This window comes from Zootermopsis nevadensis, unplaced genomic scaffold (genome assembly GCF_977971745.1).
Source record: "Zootermopsis nevadensis isolate Lab colony 2312 unplaced genomic scaffold, Znev_1.0 Znev_ptg000028l, whole genome shotgun sequence".
Lineage (NCBI taxonomy): Eukaryota > Metazoa > Arthropoda > Insecta > Blattodea > Termopsidae > Zootermopsis > Zootermopsis nevadensis.
In genome coordinates, this window is record NW_028259160.1 from 7,996,341 (window position 1) to 8,011,940 (window position 15,600).

At 40.9% G+C, this 15,600-nt stretch overlaps 1 protein-coding gene across 5 annotated transcripts in view; it reads right to left on the minus strand.

Moving 5' to 3' along the window:
• LOC110832284 (uncharacterized) overlaps positions 1 to 15,600 on the minus strand; it is a 50,796-nt gene that overhangs the window by 23,262 nt on the left and 11,934 nt on the right. For 4 of the 5 annotated variants that reach the window (XM_022069137.2, XM_022069134.2, XM_022069135.2 and 1 more), the window contains one exon: positions 345 to 527. In XM_022069137.2, the coding sequence (XP_021924829.1) occupies positions 345 to 515 (171 nt within the window). In that variant the 5' untranslated portion in view covers positions 516 to 527. Of the gene's footprint in view, positions 1 to 344; positions 528 to 4,560; positions 4,702 to 15,600 lie in introns of those variants that run through there. The other variant, XM_022069136.2, reaches the window with a different exon arrangement.

Below are 15,600 nucleotides of genomic sequence, written 5' to 3' on the forward strand. Positions count from 1 at the left end.
AATGTAAAATACAGAGGCAAAGCTCATGGCCCACCTTCACCTAGTCCTACAATAAGACGTGATAAACAGTTCATCATTTACTCCCTTTAACTTGTAAAAACCAGGACCTCTGTTAGTGAGTCTCATAACTCGCAATGCGTCACTTACTCTCTTAAAAGGCCAATCACTTCCTCCTGCAAGATGATAAAAAGTGCATGACCCCTCCCCCTTGTGAGGCTATCACATCCAATAAACTGTCAATCTCGAGCACAGGAAATGCACTTCTTTACATTGTCTTCCAGCTTCATAACCGTTGATTTTCGTCTAAACGTAACGCCGTCTTCCAAATTATTGCGTTTTCTCACCTGAATGTCTGTGGTCGAGAGCGTCGGAGCGCCGTTGGCCGCTGGCTTGTCACTTCCCCCTTCCTCGATATGCCCCAAGCGCCCGTCCAGGGGCTGCTGCTGCTCCTCTGCACCTTCTTTCTTGGGGGTCGTCGTGATATCCACAGAGCGCTTACTCTGACGGGCTCCCATCGTGCTCACTCACTGAAACAAGTGACAACACTACAGACAGCACTGCATGAGACACACTCATTCGTCACTGCGTCATCCTGACGTCATAAACTGCGAATTCTTTGTCATAACTCAGTTGTAAGATTCGCACACTTTTATGGCGCAAGTTGAAAGGAAGGAAAAGTCCTTGTTCAGAATTTAAAGTAAATCGCATGAAGCAATGCTTCTAGAATGGTCGTTCTTACGAATTTTGCTTCATGGTTTAATTTAACAACGCTCTATCGACTGAATATGATACATAATACATGATTGCGAATGAAGAATACGAAAAAGAAGCGGTTGTAATTATCTTCGTATACGGTATGCCTGGAATGACTGAGGATAACCACGAAATTCATCAGCTGTATCAGGTCTAAGGTGCGAGAATCGAATCCGACCCGCCCAATAGGAAATCAAAGTGCGTCTAATGACAGTTACTTTGAACGACCGACTGATTTCGAGATACTGGCACAGAACATGATTGGAGTAACTGAGAAACCCCGCAAATATTCTAGTATCACGGCCAAAATTCGAGGTTTCAAGACTATGGTCGTTATTTATGCTTCCACGCGACAATCCATATCTTAAAAAAATTGTTTCCTAGTCTACATCTTAGTAACGAACAAAGTTGGTTTTATCATAACAGCTCGTGATTAGAAATGGAAACCGTGGTTTCCTTCTCTATACAGTCATGACATGTGGTTACACGCCACACCCAATTACCCTCCCGCGCAGTATCTCCCAAGTCCAGGATTCCCCACACGACGGAGGGGGAACACACTACATTTACGATATATCGAACATAATTATATAACGACAAAGACAGATAATTTCCAGCAATTGCACAGTCGACTAATCGATATGTCGTCTAGAAAGTGTAATGCCTTTTACGTTTACACCACACATAAACATCCCAACGAAGATAAGTATGGGAGACGAAAGCCATCAGTGAGTTTTGCGAAAAATAAAACTCCATTAAGTCACCTCAACAAGCAAGAGAAGTCTTGGTTGGTACGTTTTTGGGCGGAAACCGGACATCGACCTACGTAAACAATTCATCACTCTGAGGGGTTCAGCTGGGCAACTATGAAGTTTGAAGAAAGCTGTACACCAATTACGTATTTTCCAAGTGCGTAGAAACGCTTGAAACAAACGTGCAACGGGGAAATCGTCTTTGTCCTCAGAGCCTTCTAAACTACTCATCAAAACCCGATATAATGGTATTAAGAGGTCTACACTACAAGTTGCGAAGCGAATTTTTGGTTCATATGGCTCAATGTACAATTTTCTAATTCTTCGCACGAAACTCAAGTCGAAAGTATGGATTTTATCGGTAACGGCGTTCAAGCGTAACGAAACGGGGAAAAAAGCATACAAAGTTTCATGACTCTAAGTACTATGGTTTTAGTTACAATTTATTTAAAACGCTGTAAATAGTTCATATCATTTCTTGTCCAATAAGCGAATGAGCTGGAAAGTTTGTGGTCCTGAGTAATATACGGTACTGTCACGGGATATGATTAAGGAAAGTTACGAAAATCCTGTCAGCATAGCCGATCTCCGGGCTGAGAACTACCCCCCCCCCCCCCCCCCCACGAACACAAAGCAGTATTAACCTCTCAGTTGCGAGTGTAGGAAGTAACGAAACTTCATGGCTTCATTTGTTTCTTATTTTATTCTTTAAAAACAACAATTTCACCTGTTTAAACGGCATATTATTCTGAAATTTAAGATTTATTGCAAAGAGTTCTGTTGCGTTTAGCATGCATCCCCCGAGTTTTCCCCAGTAAGATGCGTCACAGTTCTTAATTTGAAGTTATTTATTACACTGAACAGTTGCTTACAACGTTAGTTACTGCCAAACTGGCGTAAATACGTTTTCCCCAAGTCAGATGGCTATTTTTCGTCAAAAAGAGCGACAATTTTAAATTTCTGGTTCTTACGACGCGAGTATAAAGATGGCTATCCTCTGGGATTACTGAGCCGTGTACTCTGATAATACAAGACGTTTCAGAGGTGCGTCCTGCCACCGTCATCAGGGGGTAACATGACGCAATATCCCAGAGGAAAGCCAACACAATACAAAGTGTACGGTGATCGGACGAAGTACGACGGCTGGTCGCGGGTTGGAATCTCCTGCGCTAGATAGTGCGACAGTCACATTAAGCCACATCTTTTCAGTTAAATGATAAGCGGGTGCCAACACAGAAACGCGGTCGTGTGTTACACCACAATCTTCGAAGAAATAATAGCCTCGTGACAAACCCACCGACACAGCAAACGCAACTGCCCGGACCACAATGGCGAAGGCCTCTCCGGGTTTAAGGAAGACCAAGAAGACAAAACGGAAAAAACCCAACCCTGTCTTCAAGTTAGCAACTGGATACTTAGGCTGCACATGCGAATAGGATTCAAGCTGGCGTTTCTAATAAAGTCATAGATCAGGCTAATGCCCACATTTGTGTGCAGGCGATCTTCCGCCATTCCTTCATTTTCTCTCCTCACACGACTCTCCACAACGCATCAATCAAGGTCATGGTAAATACGACGAATGCAGACAGATGACAATCCACATCGCACGCGTACGCCTAGACTAGGCTCTGTTATGCAAGGACATTAACAGGCGGAAGAAACGCGCATGTTGAACCTCGTTATTCATTTCATTCTATCTTCATTTATCAATGGGTTATTTTACGACGCCATAACGAGTGCAGACTTTAAATAGCATCGATTTAGATGACAGGCGGGAGGGAACCCGTAAGAAAAAGCGATCGTAACCTGTAATAAGATTCTATCCAAGCGTTCTATTGGAGACACGAAGGAGAACCATGAACAGCGATAGCCAGACCGCTCCTGGAAAAAAAATCGAATAATCTTCGAATGCAATTCAGAGGCGTCTCGGTTGTGCCAACCCACTCCGCTCAAGTCTGTTGTATGTAAAATGTTGTAAGACGTTTACACGTGCGTCGCGTTATCAACGGAATTCAAGGAGTGCGCTGACTTGAAATAGTTCTCACCTGCTTCTAGAAAAATTATGTTTGCTCCGTTCACACAGCGACGTGCTGACGTTCAAACTTAGGCTTGACACTGACTTCATAGTCAACGGTTACCTAACTTAAATCACACTATTAAACGGATTGTTCCTTGGCTAAGAACATTCTCATGATGATCTTGGCATTAATGTACAAAGCAAGTGGTTTTGTTGCGTTCTCTACTGTCTACGTGTGTCTGTTTTTGAAGAAATAAAATTGACAGTGGAACCACGGTTCCGGAGAATTTGACGTAAATACGTCTATACAGAAAGGAAGTTTATATATTGGCTTTATTCTAAATATTTCCTTTATACATGCTTTACAATTGAGTAAAGTTTGATTAAGACATTGCTTATTTAACTTGAATTAGTTACGCTTAAGATGGGTCTGTCAATAAATTACGTCATCAACAATGTCAACTATAAACAAACTCGGCATTGTTGTGGAACACAACAATGCCGAGTACAACACAACAATGCCGAGTTTAGTGTCTTACTCAAGATTTTAAAACGCAACCCCCCCCCCCCGAAAGGGGGTTGGTCAAGTGTTTTAACCCTCCATTCGGGGGGTTTAGTTTAGTTTCTTACACAAGATTTTAAAACGTAACCAACCCACCCGAAGGGGTTGGTTGCTTTTTAAAAACTTGACCAACCCCTCCGAGGAGCTCCGAAAGGAGCGTTCTGCCCTAGTGTAATAAAATTTACTGTAATGAAATGTAATGTAACGTTTCCTAGGTAATAACAATGCCGAATAAACAGATGACATTTCTTGCGATTCCTACATTCACTTGTATGTTCAGCATTAGTTTTTGGTATTTTTTCGGGAACTCTAGGTTCATTATCTAATACTTCTATTTTTCTACGTTTTCTGTACTGTCTCATATATTCTGCGTTATGGAGTCTTTTAGCTTCAATCTCATCCATCTTGTACATAGTATGACGCATTAAATTAACGCAACAATAGATTTCTTAATAATTCTTATAAAAGATAAGTACCTGTGATATTGTAAAACGTTTTTACCCGCACAAAATTATTTAGTCCACGACGCACTTCTTCTACAAGCGATTCACAGCTCAGCTCTTTCCGCAATAACGAAAGCGGATTGTTGACGGCAGTAATGTAATACGACAATGCAGAGTAACATAACAATGCATACAAGCTGACCATTGTTGTCAGTCCATATTTACAAATTGTTATTTCCTAGGTAACCATCTTACACTTTTTTGCGGAATGACACTGGCCCTTCCATATAGACGTATTTACGTCAAAACAATAATCCACTGTACTGGCGTGATTTTATTTCTACTAACTTGGACAGCCCATTCAGTCCAAAATGAATCCGTTCCGTCAACAATTTTCCCCCCACCACCCGGGTAATTTCAGGTCCCTTCTCTCGACATGGCCAACAGTGCCCAATCCTTTACACCGAGCTTTCAAGAAAATAGACTAACTAGAACTGTTCGTACTTGATTTACTTTTAAACGATATGTATCGACACATTAGACACTGTGAATACACATTCTGCTATGACGAACTTTAAGTTGTCCCACTAGGATCACGAATAACTCTACTGTCGATATGACAATGCCTCCTGAAATTTAGCTGACATTAGGAAAGAACAAAGCCCGGCCGTTGACAAGACAAGACTCATGCAGAATACAGGACGGAAATCTGGAAAATGCACCACAAAGCAAAACAAAGAGAAACAAGGAAAAGTGGAAACTATTTCAGTGTATTGCATTCAGAATTAATTTCCAACTTGTGATATGAGTTGTAAATAAACAGGGTTTGTACCGCGCAATGTTAAACACCTCTCTAGAATGGGACGACGTTTAGGCCCCTTTGGATTCCATTGTAACCAGTGCAGTTGGTTCAATTTTTAACCATCAATCAACTACAGAATGATTCTCCCTCTGACAGCATTTCTTCGGAAGAGTTTTCACCTTGCAGTCACGGGATTTCGCTGAAACCAGTGTCCGTTAGCACTCGATGGACTGCAAGTCATGCTTCAAGAATGCCAGGTACTGAATTGTCCTGGCGGCGCGAGATGCAGCAGTAGATATCGGTACATGGGCACCAACTGCAGAAAGCTGCACAACAGCAAAACAGACTACTCAGGAAGACGACTAGACTGTCTTCTGAGATATCGTGCAGAGTAGTCAGTCTGGTAGAGGTTTAACGACATTTTTCAGATGCTCGCTACTTCCATCTTCAGGGCGATATACCAGACTACACAGGCCTGCCTACTGGGAAACGTAGCATGAGGAAAATTCAGATCCAAAAAAATTCGTAAGAAACCGATGGACTAATTCTGAGAAAGTGAAAATACTGAACCTGATCAGGGAGATTCAATGTTCTGTTCAGACGAAATGACAATGAGCTAGTATATCTGCAAACCAGGACAATAATCCACACGTTCAGCATTTATTACTGCGATAAATGCATTTAACAAAGACATTTCGACGTACAAATTCCTTCAAAATGAACAAGAGATCGAGCTACAAAACTGAGCTTCCAAACGCTACTGAAACCGCACCCTATTTCCATTTGGAAGGAATTCGTCTCTCGTTAGGAGAATGTTCAAGTATATTAATGTAAAGAGATGCCTTGACAACTGCAATCAACATCTGCATCAACCCACAATACGATCTTTTAGACAAACGACAGTCTCAGTTTCATAAATCCCTCTGGTGTATAAAACTCACCCAATTCGAAACGTTCTACCAAAAGAAAGGAGGGATTTGTTAAAACTGTAATTAATGAACGCAGATAAGACAGTTGTCATATATATACAAAATTAAACCGAGTTCTTCCTTCCTCCGAAACATCTGCGGCTTTGTACATTTACAATTGTAATTACATCACGGCAATAAAAAATACACAATCGCGATATTGATTTCTAAGCACATGCGGGTGCCAACATTATGCCCGCTTCTCGTGAGGGCAAAAACCACACATCGCCACTACCAGGGGTGTCAATCAAGGTCGATATACGTTCTCTCTCGCACACATTGACAGAGGTTATTTAACGGCGCCATATCGACTAAAATGAAGGGCGATTATGCAATGAATAGGAAACGGCCAGGGAAGAAGTGACTATTTCAAAGATAAGCCTATTACTTCGGTATTGGGTTGGAATGACCAAGGGAAAGCAAATCAGATCACAGTTGCTCTGGTATAGGATTGAACCCGGCATCTCCAGAACAGGGTTTTACTTAACTGCTACTCCTCTCTAGTGTCCTCATTTCTTGTTTCCCCACCCACGTTCAGCCTAATGTAATGTCACTGACCAGTCTTCCGATGATCCTAAGTGACCTGAAGAAAATGATGAAGTTTGTTGTTATGTAACATCCGCCACTTCCACTAGGCGTCGCTGCATAGTGGCTTCAACGTATACAGAACACGGCTTCGATTTTCCACCGGGAAATCGAATAAAATTGGTTTCCTACGTCTCTCCAGGAAAATGCTGGGGTATTTTAACTGACGCAAAATAAAAATCAGCTGGCCTCTCTTGTTCACCATGACAATTCTCAGGACATTCGGAGTCCCGGCCGAGATGGGAATTGGGCAATTCCCGAATACAACTCAGACGCATTACCGCTTGGGAAAATGGAATTCTAGAGGCGCCAGATGGTTTTTGTAATATGTTGCCTTCATACAAGGACTCTTCTCTGAATAGTCGTCTGGCCGCGTCTCTCCTCAGGTAGCAAAAAGGCGTCGACTTGTGCTGAAGAACAAATGAATAATCAGGTACAACAGGCATCGAAGTTGGTTGAACCGTTACGTCCATTAGAATCCGAGAATGTAACCAGATCTGGGGGACACACGTGCTCAAACCCTCTGTAATTACCACTACAAACACTTTCCTGACCTCAAGGTTGTCTGGGTAAAAGCTATAAAGACGTCTTTCGAATGCTGACTCTTGTCACCATTTACAAACAGAAGGAAAGAGTACTTTATGTGAGAGGGCCGTTAGTTATCTAGTATCTATGTAGCACACAAGTATCAAAAGCAGAGAAATTGCAATGTTAACTTCGTATGTAAGAAAGGTTCTGTTCAGACGAAGACTGACATGTTTCCACCCTGAAACACCAGGTACAAGTGAAAGAGTTTCTTCAGTCGCAATTAAAAACCAAGCATCAGACCTTGAGAATAATATAGGCGGTTTGCGTTTCTGCTAAATTACATACCACTGAAACACCCACTGGAAAGACAACACCAAGAAAATTGGGAGACCAACGACACAGTCTGGGGACACATGTTCGAATCTCGGAGAGAGTCCAGCTGTTTCCATCCGCCACTCCAATACCAGAATGCAGACTTCCGCACACGTCGGAAAACAATATGCGCTTTTCATATAATGAGGAACTGAAGAACGTCGGAAAATAAAATACATCAAAACCCACTAAATGGAGGGTACAGCACAAACCACAACCAAACTGATTTTCCTGGAACTCGGAATGAACAACACACTCCTGAAATTGTACAACTTTTATTGGACCAACTGTTCAGAAAACTTATAATTCTGAAACTAAGCTACACACACACATATTTTTGAAAATTTGAAGCAGACCTTAACCACATAGGTCCTGTAATGAAAAGAAGTTTCACACCCATACAAAGAACAAGTAAAATTATAGTTTATTATATGTTGATTTTACGTTTTTTATATAGAAGACAAAAATACAAAGGACTAAATTGCATAATACCAAGCATTCTCAAAATTTAATATGTTCCTATTACTTATATTCGCGAAAGCAATGTGAGTTTGTAAATATTTAACCAACTATGGGTTTGTCCAGCAGTCAGGAGACGAGACACTAAGTGTACGACTTAGTTTTCTTCGCAGTTATCTCAAAAGCAGGAGTTTCCAACCCTCAGGATTAGTGGTATTGCTTTGTAAGCTCGGCTCACTTTCCCTTTCAACGGAACGCGACCTCGATCAACATCATTGAACGCCACCAACTTTCGCTCCTTTGCAGACTGTACTCTAATGGAATGCAACCTATGCCTTATTGTAATTTGGGCGCAGACATTACATCTCCCTGAGAAGAAAGATAAAAACACTTGGATACAAATAAGATGTGTGAAACATTTGGTCTTTTAGACGTCTGCAAATAAAGGCTGTGGTCCTCAGAGTTTTTAAGTCATACGTGGAGAATTACGGGACTTTTCATTTTTGAGAAATACAATTCCAACGGAAAATATCCATGTATTGTTGGAAGTACATCTTTCTTGTATGTTAATGCTGGAATTAAACGAATTTCATAGTTACAATTCACAAAATATACGTAATAAACTGTCAATATCAAACTCTACAAATCCCCCATTTTCTTCCTATGAAGATGCAGGCGGTCCAACTAATATCACATTATAAACGTGATTCCGAAGGACACGAGTTTGGTAAGTCTGGTTTAAGGCCTTCATGTAACCTGCTTTACTGCAAAAATCAGGGAAATCCTTCCACATTTGTTAGGTCGGCACCACATGGTTGCGGATAAGCAGCTTCATTTACTCCTGGTACGCTTTGGATAGAATCCAGAACGAGTCTGATCACAGCGGTGCCAAAAAGAAAAATTCCTGTCTCTGTCCGTAATCGAACACAGGTCGTTCAACTACAGCCCGACACATCACTGAGTAGTCACGGCTTGATGTATGGACTGCGTTCTTACCGACTCCAGCGCGATACCACAAGGGTCGACTAAACGCATTATGCTAACCCCCCCTTCCAGTTGGTTCATTGTGATTACCTACCAGTAATCACCCTGATTATGGAGATAGCAAGGACCTCTGAAACGGTGGTAAACTTCTACCAGACTACACAGCGCTACGCATGAAATGAGTCCAAAATTTCCCGAAATATTCAAAGAAAGAACCATCTTACAAACCCTGGCACAGATGTATTATATAAAACTTATTACAAAGAAATATGGTGAGAAGATGTGAAATGGACTGAACTAACTCTGGGCGAAGTGTAATGATGGAATTCTGAAAAGGATGCGATAAAATTAAAGCTCCATAAAAACATACTTCCATACAAACCGAATAGCTTGAGATCCTGTAGCATGTTCCTGGCTGTCAAATATGAGCCGGTTGGCATCACTGTAACTGACTAAATATCTTCTGGTACTTTGAATTCAATGCCAGCGCCATAATTATTTTTTGGCCTATGTTCACAACACTACGATGCGCGCGCAGCACAAATTCTTCCCATTGTGTCTGACGAATGGAATGTCCAAATTAAATTCCAGTTCTGCGTTTTCCTTCAGGAATATCCATTTGTATCTCACACGTTATGTCCCGTGCCAGTACTGAAGATCTCTTCAAAATTAAGTATTCGATACTGCACATTTAATTAACTCATGCTCCTTCATTCTTCAAGAGTAAATAAGAGTCTACTAAGGCGAAAATGTAGTAATTTTTATTATATTTATTTTTATCTTACTTCACTCTTTCATATTTATTTGGTCCCCTTTACAGATCGTAAAAGTGTCACTCTGAATTTGTTCAAACGACGGCGAATGAATTACTGTAAACAGAAACACCAGGTAAATCGCACAAATACAGAAACTACGAATTTCGTGTTCTAGGGGAAAAGTTGCCAATGTGCAGGGAAACCACTTTATAAAGGTTAACAGAGAACGGAGGAGCAAAGCGCCACGAGGAGGAGGGGAAGCTTCACGCTCCAGCTGCTTTACCCCTTAAACACATTGCGTGGGAGAAGGTTACGCGCATTCCGAGCTTCGGTAATTATAATTCTATTATAATAGATGAAGATGAAAAGTAGCATTCATACTCCAACCGTTCAGCAAAAATGCTGTCATGTGCCTCTACTGAACAGACCCCAAGTCACAACTCCCTTACTGGAAATCGAACCCCGGCCGCTGTCCAATAGGCGTCATTTCTCCGACTGAGCTGTGCGGCCGGCTCCGCCCGAGTCCCTTGTAAAGTCACATTCCCCCACAGGCTTATAATACTTGTCTATATATAGCCCACATTTGTGTCTGTGAATGATACGAAACGAGCTGAACACATTTTCAAACAAACGCTTGAAGAATGTTGTTTATACTTCGCCACATTACAGGGAAGTCACAGCCTTGTACACCGAACTCTCAAATCGTCGTCACGTTTTACATAGCGTCGAACGATCGACTGTTTACTTAACGATACGTCGAATGAGGTAATGAAATGCTCATAAACGATTTGTGGATGAGGACTTGCAGGCTGTAACAGCCAATATAAACGTAAATTCTGACTTCAGATATTTAGAATGCCAAAACTGGCAATGAAATTAAACCCAACTGAGATTCAAACCGGAGATCTCCCGCATGAGGTACCGATAACAATCACTCCATCGTGCTGGCTAAATCCACGCACCGTCAAGACATGCAGATTCCAGCAACAACATTGAATTCGAATCGCCGTGACGGCTCGGCAACTTCTCTGGCATATGTGTAGGCCAGAAAGTATAACAGGAAAGGCGTTATTCCTTCTGCAACGGAAAATTGCTGTAATGTTTCAATTGCATTCACAACCGTAAAGAGAATTTCAACTCTTGGACGTTTCTGTTTCAATCGATCTCGAATACATTATAAGTTAATAGTTGTAATTTAATTACACATTCGACGAACGAATATAAAAACATGTTACTGGAAGCAATAAGAAAAGTGGGGCAAAACCAGAACGCGGGATCTTACACGAATGGAACTGAAGACCCAACTAGTGAGGTGTAGGAATATTGATAATCGCACATTCCTGACCATTATGTCCACAAGCAGGCCTATATATCCCTTCCGTATGAAAGCTGTTAACCTTTAATTTTAAATGGGTCGTGGTATTTAAATTACGTGTCATTTTTATATAGAAAGTTTCATACAGAATTTGCTAACACGTTTATTATCTTTAGAGCAAACTGAACATAGTCCCGCATAAATTCGAATCTGACGAGTGTCCCTCCACATTTTAGGCAATTTAATGTCGACTCTCTTACACAGCCAATTCCTGAAAGTCGTAAACCCGGAACGACACAACAGCGGAAACGGAAGGAAGCTTAATTTTCCGGAATGTGTTGCTGAACAATGTGAAAAACAGGCCGAGCAAAACAGCCACAACAATTAACGATACTATGGCGGCATCGAAGCATGCAAGCTGCCACCGCGTTCAGCGTACAGCTTCATTTTTTCTTGGCTCATTTAGCGACACACTCTAAACGGTACAGCTGGAATAAGAAATGGGAAACACATAAAAGGAAAAGTCATGATGCAACCACCCAAGAATATAACGAAGGAAACAAGAATCAACCGAACACAACACACGGAGGTAACCAGTCTCGAGATGCATATTTGAACCTCAGAATCGGTTTTCAATACATTACGAAGATCTACGCATTTCGATGTCAACTCTCTTAAACATGTCCCGTCATGCCACAGACGAATCTCCAGCTACGAAGAGTTTCCTTATACATAAATGTTTCGCAGACGTACCTGAACATTTATTTTGATCTTCGAGTGAAATGACGTCTGGCCAGCAAATACGAGTCAGTATCAATATACAGTGAGCCACCGTTAGCTCCCAGCAGCAAATTGTTTTGCCTAATACCGTCACACACACGTTACTAAAAACCCTACGACGCATTTTTCGCCCTCTCCTACTTTAAAGTCAACATATGTCCAAGCAAAGAACTTTATTTTACGTAATCAAAGCTCTGGATACAGAGTAATGGAGAATATTCATGAGATAATTTTGGGGAGGGGGTCCGCGGTACCAGAGACGTTTAAAAACACTGGCTTAGTCGAATCCACAGCAAACATTCCAAAGCGGTACATAACACGAAGCTGCTTTTCCTACTGTTGGGATATGACGACATTAAAATGGACGCCACATCGTCTCAATGCTGCACGTCGATGTGCCAAATACCATGCTAATACGCCGCCATTGTGACAGCACTGCACAGCTAATGGTAGGCGAAGTGAAATCGTCACTCAACGGCGCCAGTCTGCGCTTCGTTCCTCTATGGAATAATTTGTTAAGCGCTTCTCAGATCTTATTAAAACCTCCGGAATTCGCTTTAAACTGGGAATTACTTCCCATAATTATTAAATACTGCATAGGAGGAGGAGGGGTTTTCTCACTGTAGAACCCCCGAATTAGGGGAATTAAACACAAGTTCAACTCAGATCGTCAGCTATTATAAACAAGATGTCGCGCCTTTGCCCAAGTACAAATAGAATAAGAAGAAAAAGCAAAGATCTATGCTCCAGGTATATTGTTCGCGGGAAAACTACGCAATGGAAAGGAGGACGAATGGATCCCAGAGTCGTAAGGACAGTCATGGAGTCCGCAGTCAGACACTTTACCAGAAAAAAGGATGACAAACAATACCGAGATAAAGAAAAGTGTTTCATGACCCCCCCCCTCCCCGTGTGTGTGTGCCACGTGGTGATGAGAACTGCAGGAAGCTGAGGCTGCAACATGATTGTGGGCTGCTTCCGCCTTTAAAGCACTGAGCAGGCTTTCCTCACGGAATAACGATAATTAGATTCACAAGTTCGTTCTCATACATAAACACAATAAATTCTGTCATTCTTTCTTGTGAAGGACAAACATGATGTCCACAGAATTTTTGTGAAGCATATTAGAGTGCCGAAATGGAGATAGGGCAATCAAAATGCATCTGAAGGAGACAAACTGTGAAGATGTGAACTGAATTAAATGGCCCTGGACAGTACAAACAAAATGGCAAACTTTGATATTGGCGCCGCTGACACATCGGGTCCTATCACCAGAAAGTTATTAAACTGAGAATTCATGACGCCAAATAAGTAAAGGTCAGTTTCTGAACTTGAACAGGCTCCATTCGTTGAACCAGACAATCAACAAACAAATAACTGATTGGCAGTTTAGTTACATCTAAGAGATCAAATGATTACGTTGACCTTATATACTTTCGTAATTATTTAGGAACAAGAATATACAGAAAGCCACTTCTAGCACACTGGGAATCATTTCCACATATAAAATTTAGGAAAATGGCATGATTTATATTTAAAACGATTTGCTATTATTAACTGGTGTTTTTGAAAACTTCAGAGACGTGTTTAAATTCATGTGGATTCAAGGCCTATGCTGTGAATACAGTAACATAAGAAAATTCCGCGTGTTATAACTTTTTTATACCTTTGAATAACCTATTAAAACGGCAGTTATCAACCTTAATTTTAATATATTCCTTAAATAATCATTATATACTGAAGATTCCCAATACTTAATTACAACTCTTTAAAAATATCCAGTATATCTTGAATAATCATGAAAAAATGTTAAATGTGACCACATTTCATATCTCCATTCTGATGTGAACAGGTATTGTATTTGTCACAAACTTTGCTTCATCAACATTAAATCTTATAAACAGTTCAACTTCATCTGATTTTAGCCCACACACACACACACATATATATATATGATCAGTTAAAAATCTACAGGTTTTTACATTTTTTAATCCAGAAAAGCCTACCCCAGCTATATATGAAATTCTAGTAACTAATGCATGATCCACAAGTTTCAAAACTTTTGAGATTACACCAATATTTAACTGAACAACGTGTTCCAATTACTTTTTGGTCTCGACAAGAAACATGGTTTTCATAATACGTGAATCATAAGCATCTACTAGAACAAATATTTTAGAACCGAAGTGCTTTAACAGAAATTCCGACAATGTCTCCAAACCAAACGTTCTATCACCCTTCACAAACTTTTATAATTCATGTTACCACACAACTTAACGGTTTCTTTGTCCTTCCTAATTTTTCACTCTTTAATAGGTATTTGAGTTGTTAAAACATTCATGCATCACTTGTTTACTATGATTAAGCAATTGTTCAAAAGAATAATCACCATCATACTTAAAGCTGTCCACAATGTTTGTTCACGTTTACTTCCTTGCTTATATATAAATTATGGCCTGTAAATAATTTGTAATTAGGCACGTCCTTGATAGATTCAAATGGTTTCCCATTTTCATCTACCTGTATTTCTAGATATCTTCGGGGGGGCTTATGTTTTTGTGAATTTTAGGTGTTATCTAACATTTTAGAGTAACTGAAGCGAGGTAGCCGTCAGCCTAACGCTCCGGCCGATTTACAAGAGATCCATGCAAGTATTAGACGAGATTGAACCAAACCCATTTTTCTACGCCGCGGATATTAACACGGCTCAAACTCAGGATCCCACCATTCAAGACCGGTCGGTCCGGTGGTGTGGTAATATAAAGAATTGAGGGACAGCTGAAATGCATAGCAGACATGCGCGTAGTGATGTCTACTTCCGGGGGTGAAGGTTACGAACTTTTATATAAAAATCCACACAGCATGGAGCCAGTCGGGCACTATATCGCATGCTTTGTGACGATCACTGATACAAGAGGAATGCGAGCTGAATCGAAAACAAGCTGTATCACGGAAAGATAGGGAGCTTGCCTGCAAAACTTCAAAACTACGATGGCATTTCGTATGGTAGTGCGTCTGTAGACTAGAAATCTGTTGTTCTTCACGTTCTAGCGTGAGCGAAGAACGCCTTATGGGATAATACATATCACATTATCGCAACAATGCTCTTGGATATTATTGCTGCATTTTTTATTCTTTTCCAGCAGGAGTGACAGAGTCCATGATTCCTCTGAGCCATGATTATCAAGGAAGCAACTGATGGCGTCACCGCCCATGACATGACGTGAATGAAATCTTCGGAATTTCAGTGTACTCTGACCAGTACAAGTTTCCTCCAGTCTTATTCGACAAATGCTTTTTTGGCCGCGTAAATTTAAAGCAATTCCTATTTGAAAAGCGTATCTTTAAAAAATACTCGTAGCCCTACACAACATGCATGTAAATAAACTGCCAATATGATATCAAAACCTGGTACGTGTACAACTCGCCAATGGATACGATCCAGAGCCAATTCCATCACCTACCTACGATATCCACATACTCTATCCAATGTGGTTTGTTCCCCTGAGGCTTTCCTGCTAGAAT